Source organism: Podarcis melisellensis (assembly GCF_964234715.1).
Source record: "Podarcis melisellensis genome assembly, chromosome: 12".
NCBI classification, from domain to species: Eukaryota; Metazoa; Chordata; class Lepidosauria; order Squamata; family Lacertidae; genus Podarcis; species Podarcis melisellensis.
Window position 1 is genome coordinate 4,770,833 of NC_138544.1, and position 26,082 is coordinate 4,796,914.

Here is a 26,082-nt window from a genome sequence, read left to right on the forward strand (position 1 = left end):
ATCGCTGTTCCAGAGATGTAAAAAATACAGCCTTGCAAGAGGGGATTATTCTCTCTCCCCTTCCCTGATACATAGGAAGAATGGGTGTTAAATGCAATTTGTACAGATATCTTTAACATTTTATTTGCATTGTTAAAATATGTATGGTGGAAGGATCCCAGTTATTGAGATGAACAGGCACAAAGCTGGGAAATTAATTAATTACTCCCCTGCTTTGTTTCAGGAAATTTTCTGAAGCTAGGATTTGCTTTGAGGAAGAAATTCTTCGTTGGTGCTGGCTGGTGCTATTTTTTTAATATCTGAAATATAAAGGTGCATTTAATGTCACCTTGAGTTTGGCCTTCAGATATTTACTGAAGCATTTCTTAGCTGGTAAACTAGTCTGTACATAGTACGGTTCTCTCTTCATAAGCTTTCTGGGGAAAACCTTCTTGCCCAGAAGTCAGCGCTGCACTAATCAGGGACAGGTGGACAATGCGAGAAGAGGCAGACCTATTTAAGAGAACAAAGAAATAGAAATTCCTCTTCAAATGGAATTAACGTTTCTTTTGAACAGGGTGACAAACTTGTGTCCCACTTCTGTGACCTCCAATACCCTCACAAAATTTGACATCACTAAATTTAATAAAAAAAACAACAACTGATAGTGTAAAATAATTTATTGGAAAGCAGCCTCGAGAAGTGCAGTTCTTGCTACTCACTGGAAGGTTGACTATGGGTCAATATGGCCCCCCCCAAATGATTAGCTGCCTCTCTCCCAAATAATGTGAGTTCTATGGGTCTTTTGCTGCCCTTACTTTGCTGTACTATAGCTACCACTACTTAAACTCTACCTGGTTCAGACCAAGAGAAGTCATGTGTGTGACACACACACACACACACGAGAGAGAGGGGGGGGGGAGGGAATCATGTAAAAATACTTCATCTTACATGTAGAGCAAGGTGAACATAATGTCTGTGCAAGGGCAGATTTCAGGAGAGAGCTTCATACCTCTATCCAGTAGAGACTGCACACAAAAGAGTATCATTATGGGAAAGGGCTGGGGTACAAAAGTTTCATTGTAGTGTAAAGATGGTTCATTTATCTCTTAATTTTAACTATGTCCCCAAGTAATCAAATCAATGCTATCTGGAAAAATGTCCCTATGTGACTAACATTTGATGGAATCAGGACCCTATTTTTAAAAGATCGTGTCTGACTTTGAAAAAAAGGAAGCTTTAGTGTTAAGAAAAAAGCCCAATTTAGACAAACGTTCAGGTGGACTAGAGTTCTGCCACAGGGTGTTACCAGTATAAAGATCAAAGTTGAATTAAAATAACCCACCCACCCCTGCCAAAAAATGTTTATCCTACTAAAAAAAAAAAGGCTCCTAAAGCTTTGTTTAACATACTACTTCAGAAAACCTACTTTTTCTAAACACTGTCTATAAAATAACCCTTACAAAGTTGAAACTTAATGTTTATTAAGGTGGTAAACTAGCATATGCAATTTGACATCAACTCTCTGCATTCAAATTGCTTTTGTGACTTAAAATGTAACTTTTCCCAATGTTTTTCACTAAGCGGAATTAGTTTTGCCCAGTTGTAACTTGTGAGAGAAATAAACCAAGAATTACACCAAAAATAAGAATGCTGTTGCTCAGTTTCACAAGTAGCCACATTACTGCTGGTTATGTTCAACTTGTTGGTCTTTGCAGTTTTCCTCACAGACTCCGTCTTTGCTCAGAGAAGTTTCCTCAGCTTTTTGTTGGGTGGCTTTCTTGAAAATTGCTCTCATGAGAACCGGAATTGACATACACCTAAGAGAAGGGCAAAGTCATCCGATATTTAAGGAATTGCTAATTCGCTAAATATAATCTGGCTGCTCCATATGCAGAACTAACTGACTGGTGGATAGAGCAAGCTGCATTTGCCACTGTCTCCAAACAAGTCAGCGCAGTGCAGAAAGCTTTATAGATTACATAAAATAAATTTCTAAAGTTCCATGCCAGTTCTTCTGTAAGGTGACATAAAGGTAAAGGGACCCCTGACAGTTAAGTCCAGTTGCGAACGTCTCTGGGGTTGCAGCGCTCATCTCGCTTTACTGGCTGAGGGAGCCAACATTTGTCTGCTTCCACAGACAGTTTTTCTGGGTCATGTGGAAATTATGACTAAGCCGCTCCTGGCAAAACCAGAGCAGCGCACAGAAATGCCGTTTACCTTCCTGCCGGAGTGGTACCTATTTATCTACTTGCACTTTGATGTGCTTTCAAACTGCTAGGTTGGCAGGAACTGAGACTAAACAACGGGAGCTCACCCTGTTCTGGGGCCTCAAACCGCCGACGTTCCAATCTTATTTTGCATTGCTCACTCAACAGGAACAGTTTGACTCTTTAAAGTTGCATCTCGCCACACTGCTGAAAATCCTACTCATGCTTGATGTTTCACAAGTATTTCCTATACCTCCACCACCCATTTCTTTCATCAATTTCCTGATCCTTCTAACTTATAATAATAAGTTATACGACAGGGTTGCCACAGCCACTCTGGGCTGCTTCCTCCTATAACATCATTGTTTTACTACAATTGTTGTTGTCAACAACTATCAGCCTTTTAATTTCCTTCAACACTTCAAGCTCTTTCCTGTCAGAGCAAGGGAGACCTTGCCCACTCCTGAACCTCTCTGTCTTCTGGCCACCATTACTCTGCATGCAGAGTTGCTAGTGTTGCCGTTGGTCCAGCCAAAAGGCTATGGCAGGCAGTGATGCTGAGGCCTACCTGAAAGTGGCCCAAAGACCACTGCTGAGACTCAGCCCACTGATGCTTAGACAGTGGTCTAAGCTGCCCATTACAGAAGCAAAGGAGCCTCTAGTTGCGCTAACTATTAAAAGATGGAGGAGATTTTTTTTTATTAATTTTTTTTACAAATTTCTCTTTTACAAATTATTCAAACATTTTCATATTTGCCATATTACGAATTTTTTACTTCCACCAGCTCCTCCCACAATCCTCATATTTTATATTTATTACGCATTTCCTTTATAATATATTGCCAGTTAATAATAATAATATTGGAGGAGATTTTTAGTTCCCATGAATTCCAGAGAATGTCACACTGACATACAGGGCTCAACTAACTCTTCTGACCATGTGGAGCTAGACATTTATGGAGCTTGTAGGTAGGTTATTTTGGTTGCCTGTTTCTCATGTCTTAAGCCTGATGGAGCTATTCCACTGTGTTGTGCTTTCCTATGAAAGCTTACTCAGAAAGCTTACTCAGTATTATTAAGGTCCAGTTCCTCCAGCAAACTGTCTAAATGCATGCATCATTTGAGAATATCCTTTTTAAAAAAGCTGAATTGGCCTGTGAAACCCACCATTCTTAATAAATTCTTCATTACAATATTTAAGATGGTATGGTTTCTCCTGCCCCAATGTTTATTCAAATACTGAGAAAATTTTCCCATTACATGAAATGTTTTTTTAATCCTTTACATCACTTAAAAGTTTCTAGCTGCTGTACAAAGTCATTAAATTTATAGATATCTGCCCATCAGTTTACAAACCATTCCATTATACATGACACAAAAGGAAAAGGGATGGGAGGGACAAGAAAACTTCGCCCCTATATATTATAGAAGTGTTACCTACCGCTTCAGAACTCTTGTGAGATAATCATTGCTGCAGATTAATGCTCCATCTTCAGAATGTGTATGAAGAGTGCATATAATGTCCCTTGAACTCAGAACATCGACCATCACTAAAACAGAAGAGGGGAAAAATGCTCTAAAACAAGTCTGACATTATAGTAGAGACAACAGTAAGAATTATTAACCACCACCAAATCTATTCAATACTTAAAATAGGAATTCTTTCTGGTCACTGCATTGGTTTTATTTATTTTCCTGAAAGCATGCATGTTTCGTGGGAAGACGTCACATATTCATGCTCATTCCATGCAGACTAAAAATGAGCAATTACAAATCACTACAAGATAAAAAATATATGTCACCAATACTTTCAAAAGGAGTCCGTTCACACATCTACCTATGAGTAACAGGCATTTGAACTGGCTCCTGTTATCCCATCACCGGCCCAATCCAAAGACGTGCACATTGGAAGGATTAACAAAACAGTAAACAGGCTGTTCACCTGTTGCAAGTTTATCCCAAGCCATCTTCAACGCTGGCGTGGTTAAAGTTTAATTCACAGATTATGTGATAAACTGCAACATCTGCTTACTTTTTAATATTCCCAACCATAGTATAAAACTGGGAATCAGACCTAATTTATACCTAGGTAGTCACATTGCACAATATGTATTTCCACCCTGGGACCATAGGGTGAAAGATGGACTGTAAATGACATAATGTGCTACTTTTTGTACCAATAGCACCCAAACCAATTTAACAGAGTAAAACACAAACACTAGAAACGCATGCGCACGCACACACACACCACACACACATTGTGCAATAGTAGAAAAGGGTTAATATAGATGGCCAAGAAGTAAATGGGAAGAGTTTGCCAGTTTCTTCAATGTGTGCTAAAGTAAGAGCTCCCTTGTGTATAACTATAACCATATTGTACATCACCATGAAACACTTGTGTAGAAGACTAATAATAATAATAATAATAATAATAATAATAATAATAATAATGGCAGCCCTGCTTAGGGAAGTTTTTAATGTTTGACAGACTATTGTATTTTAATATTTTGTTGGAAGTCACCCAGAGTGGCTGGGGAAACCCAGCCAGATGGGCGTGGTATAAATAATAAATAACAATCTATTTATTTATTTATTTATTGTTGTTGTTGTTTGTTGTTGTTGTTGTTGTTGTTGTTGTTGTTGTTGTTGTTGTTGTTGTTACTACCACCTCTTTTCAGACCTTATTTATGAATATGTGGCAATAGGTCACAGATGTGATCCAGCTCCTCCTCTCTAGTTCCTTCTCTCCATGTGTTCAGACTGCATGGGGAGATGGGCAGAATTGATGAAGCAAAATTTTGGGTGTTGGTTCTAGCAGGGGACTATTTGGGCTCGACATGAGGCACCAAGTGTCTTGGGCCAGCACTTTCCCTATAAACATCTGAAAGCAGTCACAAGGGCCAGCTATTTAGGGCTTTGCACAGTGCTGCTCTGGAAAAAGTGAGGTAGCTTTGCAATGAACTGGTTATTGTGTCAATGTGTGGTATGGACATGCAGTCTGTTCTTAACACTGAAACACACATATACACATTCACACTTTCTACCCCGGCCCGAGCCAAATGAGGCTACATGTGTAGTGCAAAATGCAGCGAGGGCATTTCTGCACCACGTTCCCTGCTGACTTTTTGTATGCCTGTGTGCATACACCTTTCCTTTGGGAACATACCACAGGCTAGGTTCTCCTCCAATGGATGCTGGAATGTTACTGAAAAGCTAGTGGCTTTTTGCTGAAAGACGTCAAAATGAAGCAAGTCTGATGAATCTGGAAGGAAATACCTGTTTAGTGACTGTTTGGGCTAATCCTTTAGCAACAGAGCTAAACATTTAATTTGAACTAGAGATATAAATTAGTGCATGTAGTCAAAAAACATTTGTATTGATTTCTAGGTATTCTATATCCCTTAACTTAAAACATTACCATTGAAGTAGGAGTGGGTTGGCTTTTGCTAGACTCAAGGAGTCCTGCTTTGTACACGCTCATGAAGTTTCATGGTACAAACATCAAATGAAATACAGTTGCTGAAAATTTCCTTTTCAGTTTCACTATCTCCAAAAAAATAAGTTGTAAGGTGTCAACACTGTTTGGCAGGAATCCAAACAGTTCTAAGCACACCTGAAAACAAGTCCATGTGAATACTTCACTCATTTATAAATCTCTGCCTGCAGCAACTTTTGCTCAGAAGGGAGGGCCGTAGCTCAGTGGCAGAGCGTGAGTGCCTTGCATGAGGAAGGTCCCACGTTCCACCCCGGCCATCTCCAGATCTGACTGTGAGAGAACCTCACCTGACACCCTGGAGAACTGATACCAGGGTAGTGTTGTACTGAGCTATGTGAGAAAAGAGGGGCGGCGGCTGAAAACAGACTATATAGTTTCAAGATGGGAGTTGCAAATGAAACAAAGAAGAAGGGGGAGAACATTGCAGCCAATGCACATTTGATTTGCGTGATCTGTTCTGCGCTATTCATATTGTTTCACCCCACCCTCAATCTCCATGGTTTCAGGGATTCCAGGTGCTTAAACAGGGTTTGTGATTTCTTTTGGGAATGAGGCACTGCGTCTTTATGATGTATGGTTTATCTACACGTATATACAAACTGAGCCTACAACATTAGTTTCTCCCATGGCGGCAGCCTTGGATCCAAACAGAAATCAAATATTTCTCTTTGACCCTGTCTCCACCTTGCTGCTTTTCTTCCTTTTTTTTTTTTTTATAAAAATTTTTATTAAGTTTTTTTACAGATACATATTTAACAAACAGAATAGGTTTTATAACATCCTTTCATTCTATTGCGGACTCCCTCACGTCTCCCGCTTCCACTTTCATCATTAAAAATGAATTTTTCCAAGCAAATTATCATCTTGTTTATGCTCTTAAGTGCAATATTTAGGTTAAACTCAAATAATAAATTATAATTTAATGGTAGACAGTTATTTCTGCTCTGGCTTCCTTGTTAGGATTCAGCCAAATCACAATATTTTTGTAAATAAATCTTAAATTTCTTCCAGTCTTCTTCAACCCTCTCCTCTCCCAGGTCGCGGATTCTGCCAGTCATCTCAGCCAGTTGCATATAGTCCATCAGCTGCATCTGCCATTCTTCCAGTGTGGGTAGATCTTGGGTTTTCCAGCTCTTAGCAATAAGTATCCTTGCCGCCGTTGTAGCGTACATAAAAAATGTTCTGTCCTTCTTTAACACGTTCTGGCCGACCATGCCCAGAAGGAAGGCCTCTGGTTTCTTGGTGAAGGTATACTTAAATACCTTTTTTAACTCATTGTATATCATTTCCCAAAAGGCCTTCACTTTAGGGCAGGTCCACCAGAGGTGAAAGAATGTTCCTTCATTTTCCTTACATTTCCAACATTTATTATCAGACGAATGGTATATTTTAGCCAATTTCACTGGGGTCATGTACCATCTATATATCATTTTCATTACATTTTCCTTCAGAGCATTACATGCTGTGAAGTTCAGCCCGGTGGTCCATAACCTTTCCCAGTCCTCGAACATAATGTTGTGCCCAATATCCTGGGCCCACTTTATCATAGCCGATTTAACCAATTCGTCTTGTGTGTTCCATTTCAGCAGCAAGTTATACATTTTTGAAAGTACCTTGGTCTTAGGTTCTAGCAGTTCTGTCTCCAGTTTCGATTGCTGCTTTTCTTCCTGGTCACTTCACTGCTTCTCTCTACTCTGGCTTTATCTGTGAGAGGGGGCCCCACCCATTTGCCATCTTGCCTCTTAATCCCCCTTAATGGCTCATCGCTCAATTTTATCACCTCACTACGCGGCTAGCCTGGCTATTCCTTGGTTAAATTCTAACACTTGCTAGATCCAAGGATTAGAGGGTCTGGTACCCAACTTAACCTCCACAGATACGATGGGCTCACAATTTTCCCAGCCACTTTCAATGAATTGGATCACAAAAATGGTGAGAGGGGAGCAGAACCAGTATGCTGCCCATCACACCTCCTTATTTCCAATGCCTGAATATCTTGTCACCACCATCCAAGATAGACCTAACTTTATGTGCCTCCAACATACAAATACCGGTCCCAATTGATATATTTGAGCTTCACAGCAAATACTGAAGATAAACTCTTCCCAAAATTCACTAGTAGAAACACAGCAGAATCAGAAAGAGGTGTGAGCAAAAGATGTGCAAACATCTTACCTTCACACTCAGTTGTCTCAGACACGCAGCTGCTAATGAGGGTGTTATATGCTGCTTGACTTCTGAGAACTTCAATCATATCAGGCACACATTTGGGATGGGTGAAAGGGATTTTCTTGACCATTGCTCCAGCCATATCAGATTTTTCTATGCCTTTATCTAGGAAATAGCTGTGTTTTGGGCAGCCTGGAAGAGACTGAACATAGACAGTACCAGATTTGTTCATGGATGTAGTTGCAATTGTTTCCTGCATTGATTTTTTAAAAAAGTAGTAAATAGGAAACATGAATGAAAGGAACTTCCCTTCAAAAACATACCATATTTACTTGAGTCTAATGTACCATCAAATCTAATGCGCACCTCAATTTTCAGAACCCTGAAACCAAAAAAAAAAAAAAAATTGCTGGTGAATGTAAATGTGCCATTGAATCTAATGCATACCTTGATTTTCATAACAAAAAAGGTGAGCATTAGATTTGAGTAAATATGGTAGTTGTCTAGAGCAGTACAAAGAATGTGGCACTGGACTTTTAAGCAAACCTTGAAATAAGCTGCTTATACTATAGATGCCTTGACCACCCATTTTTAAACAAGTTATTAAATGGAGTAGTCTCTGCACTGGATCTGAAGAGTTGCTCAGCTCTCAAGCCCAATGGCACCGTGGGGGAAAACCAACCTGGATGTGTATACATGGTAGTTTAAAGTGAATTTTATGCATCTTATGTGTGCTTGTTTTTCACCTTGTCCACAGGACATTGCCCTCATCTAAGTAGAAGTCCACACTTCCCTCCGCCATTTAATTCAGAACGTCCCAATCCATGTGATAAGGGGAAAAAATCCAATGTAAACTCACATGTTACCCAGACACACTGAAGCACATTGTGAGGGCCACTTCTTTTTATGTGTGTGACAACGTTTTGCTGGGTGAACTGCCACCTATTCCTGCACACCCTACTTCCACTGGTGACGTTTCCTTGGTGGGCTTTTAGTGGGACTGAGACAGAGACGCACTTTGGGGGAGGGGGTGAACCCACAAGTGTGGTATATTAGAAATATTGACCACCCGCACAGGTGAACAAATGATTGACATGCCCACAATGGACTTCAGTTTTCCAGAACTCAAGGGGAGGGGTGGGAAAATACTGAGAGGAGAGGACGGCACATCCCATGAAAACATCCCATGAAGTGCGGCCCAGAAACATTGAGACGGAGTTCTGATGAAAGTGCCCATGTATGGATGAATGCACATGGACAGAAGTGCACGTGGACAAATGGTGTCTGTGTGAGCCATGTGCACATTAACCCTCTGGTCTGCATACCAGTAGTGCCAGTTTCTGCATAGTAGGATTTATCACACACAGCTGTGTCAAGGGCAACTTGTACCAAAAAGAACTGAATATAAACTAAAAGCATAGCCAAGAAGACGTAAGAAATAAATATAATCCACCAACAGGATTCACTCCAGTTGGATCTTTCTATCAATTTATTCCCTACAATGAATTCATTCTATGCTACATCTTTATGAAACTTTCCCAGCTATTATGAGACCATGTGTGCAAATGGTTTTAACTTGAAACAAGGCTTTTAAAAAAGTAGTGTTATGGGTTAGTATAAGGCCGCATTTAGCTTTTTAATGACATCTCATGGATGACAGCCCCACAATTTTGCACATTAGAGTCACTGAATTGAGTGTAATTTTGTGTGTGAGAGAGGGGGAGAGTAAGGAGAGAGAGCGCGCACACACAATTTGTGTATGTTGTGTAAAGGCCAACCAGGGCAAAGAATTGCAACTTAGGTCATAATCAAATTTAGCAGTGTTAAAGTCATCTACTTCAGAAATGTGACTTCCCAGAATCCAACACAGCTTTCAGTAAGCTGTAGAATTATGACTCATTTAGCAGCTTCATTCCTGACCTCATAACAACTGGAGTGAATACCAACAATTGGAGTATAATTACCACAATGAAGGAAGAAGTACTTGTTATCAAACCATGTGGATGATTTTCTGAAAGGGCAAACTGAACAATCAGCTCATGTAGAGGACCTGGCTTCAATCTAGCAACTGGAAGCCCTAAAACCAAATTAATTTTCCCCCATTAGTACTGTACAAGAGCATCATTAAAGATGGAATGCATTTGATTGAAACAGCATCACATGAGAAGAGGCAAAGAGAGATGTGATCACACAATGGTTATCAATAAATCAGTGGGATGGTTGCCAACAGAGGGACAGGGCTATTCAGATCAGCAAGCACTTGTGCTCCTGAATGGGCAAGTTGCTTATGGGAAGGCTGAGACAAATACCAGCACGCATGCTATACTCCTAGTACAGAAGCAGCAATACTTGGTTCTCATTTTACGCTCCTGCCACTTCTCCCTTTCTAACTTAACCCTGGGGGCCCATCAGCCTTCATACCCCTGTAGAAATCACAGGGGAAGAATTAACCAAATGTTAATTAGGGTCTATTGAAATGCTAGCATGTTAGGAGGGAGGGTGGAGGTACAAAATTATGTACTTAATTAAATTAAAGCATGCCTGTAAGCTCCTGTAGTTTATGAATACTGGATGAAGACAGAGGAAAAGGACAGTTCTGGTAAAACATCAGGAAAAAGCAAGCTGATAATGGTGCGGAAATTACTTCCTTCAGAGGCAGGAATCTGGGGCTGCTGAAGAAAAGGGTGGAAAGTTAAGCATCAGGTAAAAGGAAGCTAGTTTGACCAGTACTCTGGTAGCACAATCTTATAAATTAAGCCAATGTTTCTCAAGCTTGCGTCCCCAGATGTTGTTGGACTACAGCGCCCATCATCCCTGACCACTAGTCTTGCTAGCTAAGGATGATGGGTATTGTAGTCCAAGAACACCTGGGTACCAAAGTCTGAGAAAGGCTGTTCCAGGATCTCAGGCAGGATTTTCCTTTATCAGATCCGGAGGATCTGTGGCCCTCCAGATGTTGTTGGACTTCAACTCCCACCATCCCTGACCATTGACCAGGCTCACAGGGCCTGGTCAGAGCTGGAGACCACCAACACTGCTCACAGTAGACAGCACCTTCAAAAGAAAACATCAATTGGTGAGGAGAGGGGGCAAAATAAGAGTTCGGAAAAGCACATACTGGGTCATGGATTGGCAGCTGCCTTTTCTTCAGACTGAAAATGGCCAGTTTAAACATGTACTCTTAAGAAGTGTGAAGAACACAATGTGTAATTTGAGGACGCACTTCCAGGTTTTGTACACATTTTCATACCACGTTCCTCACAGTGTCTTAAAACGACAGACTATTAAGAAGTGAATTCGATGTGCTATCACACACCCATTATAACCCACACAGAGCGAGGGATTTCCATGTTCAGTTATACTGATAGGAGCATGAATGATGCCCTCAAGTCTTACCCATCTCCACCAGCCGGCGAATTCACAAGTGAGGGCGCAAGAGGGAGTCGGTGGACTGCATCAGCCCCTCCTATTATGACAAGCACCTTCCTGCCATCTATTTTCAAGCCTGATAGAAAGAGAAGACACAGACACGTCAGATTAGTGAACATGATACACAAATGGCCTTGAAGTCTTTGTCCAGGAACATTGATTTCCCCCAATACTTAAGTGAATTGTGATTCTAAGTACTATAGCCAGTGATGTTATTCTGTCAGAGAACAGAAGGTTGCCTGATGGATGCCTTGCTTGCCATTTGAACACATTTTGTCTTTTGTTATTTCAGAGCTAGTTCTGGACTAGTCTGATGGAAGACCCTGTGGCAGTATCTATTTAGGCCCCCTGTGAGTTTCCATGGCAACAGCTGTGGGTCTGGGAAGCTGGCAGCCATTTTAAGTCCCCACAATGTCTTGGACGGATACTATGTGAACCAGTCCAAGGCACTGATGGGAAATTTAATATGGTGGTCCGCTTCCATTTTGTTGTTGTCAGTAAAAACTAAAGTGGGGGAGCAGGTGGGCCAAGCTGTGGTGGTCAGCTCTGATGGACTCTGCTGAAATGCTAAGTACTGTCTTTAGTCCCCTACCATCATGACTGATTGTCATTGCGGTTTTTTCACCCAAGCAGATAGTAGGACAAATAAAGCCACAGGCCACCACCAACTCTTAAACGTGTCCATCTTCTCACAAAATGACCACATCCAGACCAGTACACTTCATTTTCCTCCCTCATTGTTCCAGTACTTTTCTTCACATACGTGCATTGCAATATTAACACAGTTGTGTGCCATGTAAAAAAACATTACATAAGACAGTTTCTTTTTTAAAAAAACACACACATCCCGGAATGGATATTAGAGAAATGGAAAATGTTACCATGTGGCATCCATTCACTGTATGTATTGACCAGGTCAGGCCGATTCATGGCGAGTCACCCTACCTTCCTCTTGGTATTGCAGGAGCCCCCTTGGGTTTAAGTTTGTGCTACTACATCCAGATACACCCTGCAACTTTGATGTGGCTTGCCAAGAGAGTGATTGAAGGCTAATAATAATAATAATAATAATAATAATAATAATAATAATAATTTATTGTTTATACCCCGCCCATCTGGCTGGTTTCCCCAGCCACTCTGGGCGGCTTCCAACAAAATATTAAAATACAATAGTCTGTCAAACATTCAAAGCTTCCCTAAACAGGGCTGCCTTTAGACTTCTTCTAAAAGTCAGATAGTTGTTTTTCTCTTTGACATCTGGTGGGAGGGCGTTCCACAGGGCGGGTGCCACTACCAAGAAGGCCCTTGGCCTAGTTCCCTGTAACTTGGCTTCCCACAGCGAGGGAACCGCCAGAAGGCCCTCGGCGCTGGACTTCAATGTCCGGGCTGAACGATGGGGGTGGAGATGCTCCTTCAGGTATACTGAGTTGAGGCTGTTTAGGGCTTTAAAGGTCAGCACCAACACTTGGAATTATGCTCGGAAACGTACTGGGAGCCAGTGTAGGTCTTTCAAGACCGGTGTTATGTGGTCTCAGCGGCCGCCCCCAGTCACCAGTCTAGCTGCCGCATTCTAGATTAGTTGTAGTTTCCAGGTCACCTTCAAAGGTAGCCCCACGTAGAGCGCATTACAGTAGTCCAAACGAGAGATAACTAGAGCATGCACCACTCTGGCGAGACAGTCTGTGGGCAGGTAGGGTCTCAGCCTGCATACCAGATGGAGCTAGGGGTAGCTTCCACTAAAAGAAGCTAGCAATATTATCAAGCTGTCAACTTGAATACATGTATCAATACACACTTGAATGTCTGTAGCAATACAGAATGAAGGTTAAGGCAACGAGTCACAGCACAGGAAGGTTGAGAAGGGACAGGAGTGGGATTACATAAAGATTTCTGCTCCCATCACACAAAGGTTTGTGGCTGTGGGTGTGCATGTGTCCACACCTCATGCATGCAGAAGGTCTCAGGTTCAGCTCCCCAAACCTCCAGTTAAAGGATTTTAGGTGGTAGAGATGGGAAAATCTCGACCTCACACCCTTCAGAGAGCCGCTAGCATAACCATGCAATCCTGTCCACGTCCACTCAAAAGTAAGTCCCACCAATTTCAGTGGGGCTTCATCTTACACAAGTAGGGATAGAATTGGTCTTCGTTTACTCACTCAAAATGAAGCATGTGTCATTCAGTGAGTGTAGAATCTATTTTAAAAGGGAATGCAGAATGAGACCACAATGGAAGTTTTCTAGTCGATTCACAATCCCTCACTCTTCACTAAGAATAATATTTTTGTGCGACCTGTCTTTTATTTTTTATAGATGTATTTTATTGGTTTGTTTACTGTAATGGATTTTAGTGTTTATACTGTGTTATAAGCCACTTTGAGTCACTTTTGCGAGTAAACTGACAAAATAGTAATTAATAAATACCTGGGGTGAGTTGTTCCTCTAGAATTTGATACTGTGATAGATAAAATTCAAGGTTCATAGGGCTTCCTATAGAATTTGAGAAAATCAGATGGATTAAACAGAGAAAGCACATAACGGATAGCAATGTAAGCTATGTAAGCCTAGGATGTTTGATCCCCTTCATCATTTTTGTTTGCTTCCAGTGCAAAGGATTCAATACCCCAGGGCCATATTGTGCGACAGGGGACCCAAACAACTGTTTGGGGTTGCAAGGAGATTGTTGTGGAGAGCTAGGTATCACCTCAACAGTTTAAACATATAAAACAAGTAAGTTCCTTTGTATAAATCACAGAATTGTAGCATTGGAATGGACCACTTGGGTCATCTAGTCCAACTCCCTTTAATGCAGGAATCTTTTTATCCAATGTGGAGCTCAAACCCACAGCCGCAAGATTAAGAATCTAATCTAATGCTCTACCAACTAAGCTATCACTCCTAGGATGAAATCATGCATACAATTCATGCACAAATATTGAGGAGCAAGCTGCAGGACACCCTAAAATAAAATACAGTGGTACCTCGTGTTAAGAACTGAAGTTGTTCTGGAGGTCCGTTCTTAACCTGAAACTGTTCTTAACCTGAGATACCACTTTAGCTAATGGGGCCTCCCGAAGCCGCCACGCGATTTCTGTTCTCATCCTGAAGCAAAGTTCTTAACCTGAGGTACTATTTCTGGGTTAGCAGAGTCTGTAACCTGATGCATCTGTAACCTGAGGTACCACTGTATTTAAGAAGGTTGAACAAATGGGGGGAGCCGCCCCACGAGATGCTCGAAAGTGCCATTTAGGGACAACTCTGCTAGAAGCAGCTGCACACGGTCAAGTAACTACCAAAGATAAGAAGAATTATAGGCAGAAGAAAAAGGCATTGGGGGAAGCAGTAGCCCAATGATCGGACACCCAGGAAATCATTAGCTGGTCTTGGTTTTAACTTTTAAGGCAGTTGTGCACAAAGTGCACAGTTTGATCCTTTATCATCATCTAATACATGGATCACACACACACAGCCGCAACAGGACTAGCACCTTATCAGGAAAAATAAGTGAGATGGGGGGGAGCAGCATTACTCATAAACAAGGAGAAGTGCATGTGCAAAGGGACCAAAATGCAAGCAGGAACTAGTCAGGACCTCTCCTCTATTTTCACAGCTACCTAGAAAAAGACTCGGGGACAGGAAAGGGGTTGTACACACTCACATTGGTCTCACCGTCATCTCTAGTCAAAAAGCGGTTTTGGAGCACAAAGTCCTGTAAGTGGGAACCTCGGGTTACGTACCATCCTCCTTACGAACGCTTCGGGTAACAAGCACCGCTTGTTAGATGTTCCTGGTTGTGGACTTTGCCCCGGGATGTGAGCGGAAGTCGCACGCCGCAGCACAGCAGCAGTGGGAGGCGCCATTAGCGAAAGTGCGCCTATGAACGGTTTCGGGTTAAGAACAGACCTCTGGAACGAATTAAGTTCGTAACCGGAGCTACCACTGTATTACAAACAACAATGCTTGTATCATACATGCTACCCACAAAGTCACCAGAAGTACCCAAATCATAGTAATACCCAAGGTATTACTGTTCTTTAGCATTCTTAAATTATGCTTGGCTACCATGACGCGGGTGGCGCTGTGGGTAAAAGCCTCAGTGCCTAGGGCTTGCCGATCGAAAGGTCGGCGGTTCGAATCCCCGCAGCGGGGTGCGCTCCCGTTGCTCGGTCCCAGCGCCTGCCAACCTAGCAGTTTGAAAGCACCCCCGGGTGCAAGTAGATAAATAGGGACCGCTTTCTAGCGGGAAGGTAAATGGCGTTTCCGTGTGCGGCTCTGGCTCGCCAGAGCAGTGATGTCACGCTGGCCACGTGACCCGGAAGTGTCTTCGGACAGCGCTGGCCCCCGGCCTCTTGAGTGAGATGGGCGCACAACTCCAGAGTCTGGCAAGACGGGCCCGTACGGGCAGGGGTACCTTTTACCATGATCACACAGATATCTACTTCAGTCTGAAGAAAGAAAGAAAAATCAGTTACCTCCACTTCTTGGGTTCAGATAGCCAACTTTTCCACATAGTATTTCAGTGACTCTGTCCATACCTGGTGTTCTGTTTTTAAAGTATATACAGTAATCAGTGAGATCAAGCATGCACTTAAATGCCTTAAAATATTTATTATTATTATTATTATGGCAACCTTAGGCTGGAGTGCAAACATTTGAACTTGCACCTTTCCCACCACTGATACCTACCTGCTCAAAGCAGACAGTGAGCAGAGGTCCTTTTCCAAAGCTAGGAAGGCAGCAAACACCTTGGATTTTGTTTCACTAGAAAAGAAAGACCTTATTGGAGGAAGGGAGTTTTATATACAATATAATAATTTAAGTAATGTAATTAAGTTGCAACAAACATACCTGCTTCCTGGAATCTGATAAATATTTAACATGTCTGCTAGCATGTTTCCAAAGGCATCAAAATTTTCCATTCTAAAGAGCAAAATACATGCAACAATTGTCAGTGCTGATAAGGCAAAGAGAGCCATCTAGCCAATATTTGGGAAAACACCACCACCAAAGTGAATCTGATATTGGCAGCATTGTGCTACCATCAAACAAGACATCTAAAAAGCAGCTAAATAACTTTGGAAAGTGGCTCAAATTGGTCCTGGATGAAGGGCAGGCAGGGATGGAAGCAACAGTTATCAGAACTATCTATTCATTTTTACCTCAACCACAGAAAACGATATGGGAGCAGTGGCAAAGGATTTTTATTTTATGAAAATTGTGTGTGTTAAAAATCCACCTAGCACATATGTACCTTAGAAGCTGCAAAAGATCTTCACAGGTCTAGAAGACGAAAGAACAGAGGTTATGGTTTTCTAAAGAGGGGCACTATTTTCTTAAAAACAAAGCAGAAAGGAGAAATGACATAAGCCGAACCTTAGTCAACACGAAGCCTTAGCAGACACTACGAGGAATATCCAAGGATGTTTTCCCCAAGATCTATTCAGGAACAGTCACTTTTGGCTGTAAACCAGAATCTATAAAGGCATATATTTCCTACTCTTCTCTCACCCATAGTTTTATGGGTGCATCATTTTGAAAGCCCTTGGGGTCCCTTCCAAATCCACAATTCTATGATTCTATGTTAAAACGCCTCCCCCCCCCATGCACCATGTGCTTCACTGCATCCACATATCACATTTACTTCCTTTATTGGACTACCCCTCCAGACTAGGAAAATTCAAATTTAACGGGGGAAATTGTGGGCTAGCAGTTGGATGAGGATATTATGTGAATGAGGAACAACCAGCTTCAAACCCACATTAAGTTCCCCATGTGGATGAGCCCATAGTTGCTACCTCATGTCAAGCAGTCTCATCAGATGGGGACAAATTAAGGAGAAATGGTCACTCAGCTATAAGGAAATTTAACAGTCCTTGTGCAATTATTTTGCAGTTCAGCTTTTGTGAATGAAACTGCTATTCCCACAAATTTTGCAATTACAACTGCAGAGGTTTAGTTTGGTTGTAGCAGCAACAGCGTAAGTGTTATAACTAATGTAAAGTTGTCCCTTTGACTTAGATGCAAGTATCTCACTTGCTCCACAGGGTTTATTATGAAGCTATAGATATTTCAGAAGAACTAGAAAAGCAGGATTACATTTCATCAGATCAGAACACCCAAAGGAAAACAAATTAAAATTACCAGGGGTTTTTTCCCAGGGTGAGCCAACCTGACATCAACCACTTTTCCATCCTTCTCCAGGTGAATCTCAATGTAGAAGGATTTTGATGTTATATAGCAAACTGCCCCACTGGGGCTCACATAATAATTAAGTCTACAGAGGAAAGAAGGAAGAAGAAAAAATGCATTGCTTATTTAAAAGTTACAGTGTGCAACGGAAGCCTAGCAGGGCTGGCCCAAGACATTTTGGCACCTGAAGTGAATGACAAAATGGTGTCCCTCTCCCCGCCAGGAAGGAAGGGTGAGTGAAGATCTACATCAGGAACAAAGTGATGAGGACTAAATATCGACATAGTGGCTAGAGAAACCCAGCCAGATGAGCCATGTTATGTACTGAATTTCTCACCCTGGGCCAGCAGGGGGATACTGTAGATAGTTCAGGTCCACATATGCAAATAAGGGATTGAAAGTGACATTCAGTGATTGGATAGTTACAGAAAATGGTTACTGCTGCGTTCTAGTGGAGCTCTATATAAGCATGCTGACTGAACCCTTCAGTTCAGTTCTGTTCTGGCCTGTGAATAAACAAGAGCTGTTTGAAGAATCGCTGTGTCGTCTGATATGTTCACCCACAACTTAACAGGCCAGGTATAAATTACTACTACTACTTCTACTACTACTACTACTACCATCTGCTGCTGCTGCCCCTGTGGATCCTGCCACCTGAGGCAGGATGCCTCACTTGCTTCATGGATGGGCTGACCCTGAATGCAAACTTTTTTCTTCATCGTGGTTGATGTATACGGGTTCTACAGAAAGGAGTGTTTGCACCCAGCTTTCCAAATGGCTGTGTTTCAGTTCCTGATTAAACGTCAGCAGCAGCAGGTCTGTACATCAGTGGAAGACCACATGCTTTGGACTGAACCCCCCACCCCACCCCAGGTTCAGCCTCCAACATCTCCAGGGCTGGGAAAGGCAGATGATGCAAGGCAACATAGAGATCAAAATACTAATAGCTGAAATTGGCATAAAGCAACTTCCTACTCCTGCATTTTCTGAAATGCCACTTTGTAGTGGAATTTATCTACGCTTTGTCAAGAGGCTGAGGTGAAGCAGTAATCATTTCACAGGCCCAAGTATGGTAAATGTCCCAAAACTTTCTGCCCGAGGGGAACTCCTGATCTGCTCAGGCTCATCTCTTTCAAGGATATCACAGGAAAATGGCAGTAAGCCGCAGCTTAGAGGATGCGTTAGCTGAATGGCATGTACGCATGTCATGTGAAAATTATACAGCAGTAGAAACATACCTAGCAGTCCCACAGCTGCAGGAAGTGAAGAGAGCGTATTTAGTAGATGCAGGGTATACTTACCCCTTTCGATTTGACAAAAGTGACAGCTTGTTCATTGTTGCAGCCAAAGGTCCTGCTGCACACATGAAAGAATAGGGAATAAGGTTCCATCACAGAGAATCAACGTGTTCAATAAAAGCAGTCAACAGATCCCATACGTTTAAGAGCAAAAGACCAAAGATTCTTGCTTAATTGTGCTATATTGCTCATCGTACCGTTTGTAAAAGGAAGGCACCTAGAACCCAGGCACATTCATTGCATAAGATGACAAGACAGAAGCTAGACATCGTTTCCATAACAGAAAAATAGGCAATCTTAGAGCTGATTACCGTGCAAGGTTCTTTGTATTTTCTCAAGGCAAATAGATATGGGAGACTCTGATGTCTTACTCGAAGTCCAAGAATGTTTGTCCTCACCGAGAAAGAGAGAAAAAGAGAGAAAGAAAGAGAGAGAAATATTTGTATCATATAATCACATGCACATGCATCATATAATCACATGCAAGTCAGAAAATTGGCTGGTATGTTCAAAGCAAAATAGGAAATTCAGCACTCTCAGTCAGGCCTCCTATATCTTGACCTTCATTGCCCCCTTTGGGGTGCCAGATTACAATGCTGCAGCAGCAGTGAAAGCTACAACTGGCAGAAGACATCCCCCCCACAGGCTTTATAACAGACCAAGTAACCCCACATCCCAGAATCAGCTGGGGGTGGATTGGAAAAAAGATAAAATCAAATGGGGAAAATTTGCCTATTCAATTTTTCAATCCGTAAGGGATTGATTAGCTTTGCAATTACAAAGCATTACAACACTGCCATTTTTATTTTCCATTCTGACCATGGAATTTGCATCACTCTCCCAAGACCACACACAAACTGTCCATTTAATTGAATTTAGTTTCTTCCTCGATAATCACAATCAATCAGTATTTTGGGGAAGTTAAGAATCCCCTCCATTATTCCCACCTAGAGCCATCTTGCCAAAGTTCCCCCTTCAGTGTTATCCATCCAAGTTCAAGAGTGGAGATGACAAGGCAGTAAAATAGCAACCTCACATGTTAAACTTTGGCCCGTCAGGCAGAAAATAAGATGGAAGACCTATACACACATTGACTCACTTTCCCTTCTACTTCCAATTATTCTCCTCAAGAAAGCATAAAAAAAAGTTTCTCCCACATTACTCCTCCCCAACAGAACTGATTTCATTACAATTCTTACCATGGAGAGACGAACCAGTTCCATAGTTTCACTCCACGGCTTCTGTGAGAATTTTAGACGTAGCTTTTCCATTATGTCATTTGCAGACCCAGTTTTCGCAGGATCTGGAAGAAGTTAGGAATTTAATTAGCTGAGGGTGTGGGAAACCTTTTTCAGTTCAAGGGCCACAGTTCCTTGCTTGAAGCCTCCTGGGGGCCATGGGCCAGAAGTAAAAAAGGGTGGAGGAAGAAATGGGAGTAGGCCGGTGTCTTCACCTTCCCTAGATCCCTCTTTATCTTCCGGAGAAGCCAGAAGCTTTCTCAGAGTTGAAGGAAGCATTCCACCCAGCAAAACCCTCCAACGGGCTGGCAAAGGGTGTAGTTTGGGAGGCTGTCTGGCTTAGGGAGATTTGAGGGCCAGATGAGAGGCTCGAGGTCCCATTTGGTCCCTGGGCTCAAGGTTCCCCACCCCTGATATAGCAAAACAGCCAACTATTATATGACTTCAACGAACAGCCCACACTGCAACAATAGTCACTTTAAATTAGGACTATTTAGTCCCAGATGGGTGAGATATTTCAGATTAACTGGCTCATACACTTGGCTACAATATAGGTACTAATATTAATGGACCTGTGTTTGGCTTAAATCCCACTCTTCCACCTGTTGAATGTCATAATCTGAAACTACAGCTATTTTAAAAGTTCAGTTTTATATCTTAAGTGTCTTTGACATTAAATCAAGATACACCCCCACACACCCCCATATATCATTCTAAGGAAGCAATCCTACTCTTACCTGAGAGAAAATCCTATTGAGCTTATTGAGAATTGCCTCAGGCACCATTTTAAAACGAATACAACTTAAGTAGCACAAAGCATTTTTTCTAGCCTAAAGGTTTAAAGTTTCTGTAAGGCAATCCATTCAACACCCACTTTTTGGAACTCTCTGCCTGGTAAAATTAGGTACTTTCTACTGTATTGCTTTTGGTGTTTGCAATAATTTTTATTTTTGCAAGCCAACTGAGGCATGTAACTTTAACATGTGATTCCATTATGCACAATTGTTTTTAAAATGCTAGTTTCATATTCAGGTAGCTTGTTTTTAATGTTTAGCCCCATTGGTATTTTATAATTAATATTTGAGAGGTCTTCTGTTGAGTAAGTGGTATGTGGTTTTTGTATGTTTGTTAAATACATCAAATGGCCATAAAGCCTATATTGGACACCTGATTTCTCCTTTGTGTTATGCTACACATCAACATCATTTGCTTCACTTAGTTTCCCTATACTGCAGGTAACAGCACAGTCTATGGAGTCCAGAAATGGCAAAGTCTCTGTCCTCAGGCAGGTTAGATCTAGACATTCCATCTAGAAGTGCAGGAGAAGGTGCAGGAGAAGATAGGAGTAATGGGATGGAGTCCTCAACCACACCCAAGGGCAGCAGGGTCATTGTGGGGGTAAAGGACAGGTCTTGGGGCAGACATAACTCTATCTTACCAGAGCCAGGGACCTCAGGGACAAACAACCAGCAGCTTCTACGGCCTGAGACAGTAGCCTTGCTCAACCTATAACACCCTCTCTGTGGTGACAATACATCATAGTGGTGTAATCCAGCCACACCTTCCACATTAGCACCTGCCAGATCCTCAGCGGCTGCAAATACAACAGCCCAATTAGCAACTTACTTACCCATTTCTGTTTCTGCAGCTGTTTAAATGGCTGAAGCCAGTAGACAGGAAGAAACCTCCTAACAGCCTCTCCTGTTTCCTCACTTCCTCCCTCTGTCTACCTAAGAATGGTAGTAGCAGCACCTGGTTGAGATACCCTGGATTTAAGTAAACTGAAGCCTCAAAGGCCACATGTGCAGGGGGAGAGAATCTTAATTGACAGGGTTGCCAACTTCCTCTATTTTTACACTGCATGTGCTTCTATGCCTTTAATATCAGCCTAGCCCACAGAGATTTAGCAGGCTGGTGTGGAAGTAAGAGTTCATCTATATATTTCCTTTCTCTCTAATGTGACCAGGTGCAAACTGGTGCAACGGCTTTGTGGATATGAGATTTCTGCGTATTTCTGCAAATGGTTCGGGCTACTGTACCCTTAAAAGCTGCCTAGAAGAGCGAATTTTAATAGGTGCACTGAATAACAGGGGGTGTGCACACACCATACAGTCACAGCACCCACCCCATAAACACTGAGAGCTCTAGTTTACGCCTTACGGAGCCACAATTCCTAGCACACTTAATGAACTTCTGCACAACTATTTAAAGTAAAGAAGCCTTGTCCTCCCTTGTGCTTTATTGCTCCACCATAACAGCATGGTGATTGTGTGATGGGGGTGTGACATAACCCACAAAGAGCAGAAAAAGAGACAGGAGCAAAACATTGTTATAATATGTGTGCATGAAAGTATAAACTTGAGCCCTGAACGCAAGCTGCAAGTGGGTGTGACTTTGCAGCCTCTAGTCTACACCCTCTGTCTTCTCAGTTTTTCTCTCTTCCGGCTTCCTGGAACAGCAAGGAGCCCTGCAGCCATTGGCTTCCAACTGCAAGAAACATAAAGTGAACTGAATCTCTCCAAACAGAAGATTTTACAGCATGCATCTTTGCTAACCCAACTTAAATAGCTGTCTATTCAAGTAAAGTTCTGAGATGGCTTCTGGTTAAGAAATTATGTTGGGATATGCACTCAAATATGCACACACACATACACAGTCTTACGCAATACCCAGATGGCATTATATTACACTGTCTAAAATTTTGTTTATATTCCAATGTTATGTCAATGGCAATATTAATACAATATCTTTTCATTTAGCTTGGCAGCCTAATCAGTCTTTAGTCATCATGGTTTCATGGAGTAAGATCACCAGCCTACACTGTGACGTTTTCAAGATGTTTGGAAAGGAGTGTAAGTAGGGTAGTATCAACACAACAGAGGACCGATCAGTTACTATTTGGTGTTCTTGTTCCATGTGCCTGGTATGTATTGCAGTTCGGTGTTGACTCTACAAGGAAATCAGGCTGAACTGCACGGAAAGAGGACAAGAGAATGAAGTGATAATAGGAAAGATTGAATACCAATGTCAATTAAATTGAATCCTCCACAAAAAATGAGGATGTTCAGCGGATGTTCTTCACAACCAGCTCAGTATGCAGAGGGAATGTTTTCATTTCATTGCAATCGTAAATTTCAAAGGCACAGAGAGATAAAATATTGGCATTTCAATCAGCACAGCTTCACACACCCACTGAGCTCAGCCAACTCTGCATTGAAAGCTTTAAGAAAGAAAGCCTATAAGATATCCATGAGATTACTTACAAGATTTTAAGGGATGGAATTTTATGAAATCCTTATAACTAAGCCTGGTGCCTTTGAAATATCCTTTGAGCTCCCCTGAGCACATATAAGAGGAATGGAAGCAGCAGAATAAATACATATGCTTAATAAATAAAGTCAGAATCACAAAGCAAACATGTGTTCATGGGGAAACATGAGGAAACCCGAGCTCTCTCAAGCAAATATAACATTGACTCGCTCTGGCTGGTGATGGAACACTTAGAAATTTAACAAATCTAAACTATTTCTTAGCATGTTCGTCAAAGGGAAAGAGGTTTCTGGATTTGTTGTTGTTGTTTTAGCATGTCTCCATATGTGCTGTCTTAAGCAATAAAGTCCTTGGCTCAAAGAACTTGCAACCTGAAAGGTCGCCTGACCTTTATTGCCCCAGTTCTACAAAAGCTTAAAAATGAACCAGAACTCCAACGTATGAGAGCCTTGGTAGAAGATAAGGTTCCTGAAATTACGATCAATGTTGCCAAATTCTGTGTAGCCGCTATTAGGGCAGGAACCAAGAGCTTTCCAATGTCAATATGCAGGCGAAGGCAAATACTTAATTTTATTTATGCTGTCTAATTTTAAATTGCTGTTATGGCCTAATCTGTATTGAAATTGTCCTTTGTTTTTACCGGTGGTATGTTTTGCTGACTAGCTGTACGAGTTAATCTGGTCTGTGACCGTTTAATAAAATTTGATTTGATTGATTTGAACTTTGATAAACGAAGGGTAAAAAGAGATGAGTGTGAACAAACAGAGTTACAGCACGGTCCTATGCATGTCTACATGTAAGTAAATCCCCTTGTGTTCAATAGAACTTACTCTCAGGTAAGTGTGGGTTGTTAAACTAGGCTTCACCTAACAAGGGATTGCGGCCATGGATCTCCCCCCCCCCCCGGTCCTGATCTCGTTTGCTCCAGCTAATTATTATTAAATCTTTCATACTAGGACTATGCATGTGACAAACATCGTATCTAATTTGGCCCAAAGGTTGATTATTTTTAAAAAACTTTTTAGCTCATTTATCAATTAACAAAACATTAGTTTATGCTTGGCTGTGAAACTTTTGCAAAAAGAGAAATTAAATGATTGCAAATGAAGTAGCTAAACCTTCCCTTGTTTACACACACACACACAGAGAGAGAGAGAGAGAGAGAGAGAGAGAGAGAGAGAGATTGAGAGAGAGAGATTGAGAGAGACACACAGAGAGAAACCCACCCCAGGAATACTGGTATCAGCATCAGCAAGAAGTACATGGGAGAAGCTATGTCTTTAATTTGCCATATTGCCCGGGCGCCCTAGCCCTATAGGGCAACGAAACCAAACCAACACAAATCAGAACATTTGTGGTATGAAAAGTGATGGGATTTCAGCAGGAAACTATGGGCTATGCACAGATCATTAATGATGTCATGTGACTCCCCCAAAATGTTATGAGGGTGCAAATGAATGCGTGAGTGTGTATGAGACCCCCAATAGTGTCAAGAGCAAAAATAATCCTGAATGCATATTAAAAGACCCATCTGGAGGTGCCTTCAGTTAATCAATTAGATTATTTTGCCTGAACCTTCTTGAATGAATGTGCTCCTTGTTAGCTGAGCAGCAGATTTTTATTTATTTTTTTTTAAATAGTTTTGAATTATTTTTAGTGTGCACTCTTACAAAAAAGGTGGCTGGTGCCATCTTAGAAGAGTGATTCACCCCCTCCCTGCCTCCCTCTCTCACCTGCACACCCCACTTCTAAAACGGAATGTGCTATACCAGGACTTAATCTCCAAAGAAAGAAAGAATGCCTTTTCCTCTAGAATTCTTGTTCTTGTATGCAAATGGATAGCTTCAATGAAGTGCCTTAAAGTTCAAATGGTGAACTGATCAATGCTTTCTTTAATGAGGGGGCAGCCCTGGTGAGGACACACACGCTTTGCTGTTCCTCCAAAAAGCCTCCTCTGGCAGCTTATAGTTCTGGCAGAGTTGCACCAGTTGCCTTCAAGTTCTCTCCCTCTTGGGCAAAGAGCCGGTGCATTTTAACAGTTACATGGGGAAAAGGAACAACTTGCCAGCACTCTGATACAGTGAAGTGAAAAGTTTCACTAGCCAAATTCCTGCTTGCCACGCTCCTGTGAACAGTACAGGAATTGCGGGGAAAAGGAAACGGCAAAAGGGTGGGAATCCCATCCTTGTCTGTGGATAGATTTCACTACTGGGTCTTGTAATTATTCTCTAACACACGTTGTTCTTCTGGCAGGGGTTCAAAAATACCCAGCCAGTTAGGAGCTATATAACAACAACTCCATGGCGTGTTTTGATCTGATCATAAGCACATCCACCTCTCTAAATGGTATTATGTTTAAATGTTTCATTGTTTTTTAATGATGATCCCCCCTTCCATGTTCTTAGCTGTTCTTTAGCTGTTCAGTCCCTGTTTGGGAAAAAGGCAGGGTATGTCTGTCTGAAGAAATAAATGAATAAATATGATTTTGCAGAAAATGCTCAGGTTCAATGTAAGATGGGCAAGTGGGGCTTGAGTCTTTTTCAGCCAAGCCAATATGAGCAAAGAGTAGTTCAGTCTCCCCCAAGTGGTCTACTCGTGTGAGCAATGCACCATCTGAGGAGATGTGGAAGACAGAAGCAGCAGCAGCTATAATCACAGAGAATCCTTCCGTTGTGCAGCTATTTGCCAGCCCAGATAACTTCAAGAACTGACAAGTCAGTTCCATCCAAAATAGACAGCACTGGGCTATGGATCTAACTTAGCATAAGGCACTTAAATTGTTTTTGTTTCTTACTATGTTGTGTATT

General features: G+C 41.8%; 1 protein-coding gene across 1 annotated transcript; it reads right to left on the reverse strand.

Moving 5' to 3' along the window:
* Positions 1–476: 476 nt before the first annotated feature.
* LOC309380907 (mediator of RNA polymerase II transcription subunit 1-like) lies at positions 477–21,723 on the reverse strand. The gene is made up of 17 exons (XM_081931128.1): positions 21,636–21,723; positions 19,967–20,070; positions 19,079–19,160; positions 18,771–18,825; positions 17,422–17,554; positions 16,532–16,560; positions 16,129–16,200; positions 15,967–16,041; positions 15,753–15,823; positions 13,705–13,770; positions 11,251–11,359; positions 10,396–10,526; positions 9,819–9,931; positions 7,861–8,056; positions 5,356–5,451; positions 3,631–3,739; positions 477–1,799 (listed from the first exon to the last, which is right to left on the reverse strand). The coding sequence occupies exons 1-17, from the start codon at positions 21,637–21,639 to the stop codon at positions 1,661–1,663; spliced, it is 1,584 nt and encodes a 527-aa protein (XP_081787254.1). The 5' UTR covers positions 21,640–21,723; the 3' UTR covers positions 477–1,660.
* Between the last annotated feature and the right edge of the window lie 4,359 nt (positions 21,724–26,082).

What these genes read in the sequence shown, in the direction of transcription:
- LOC309380907 (XM_081931128.1), bottom strand. An exon ending in AGAGGAACAACTCACCCCAG is followed by an intron (nt 11,360 to 13,704) that starts GTATTTATTAAT and finishes TCTTTCTATCAG; the next exon opens with GCTTGAAAATAGATGGCAGG. An exon ending in GGAGGAGAACCTAGCCTGTG is followed by an intron (nt 3,740 to 5,355) that starts GTATGTTCCCAA and finishes CTTCTGTTTTAG; the next exon opens with TGATGGTCGATGTTCTGAGT.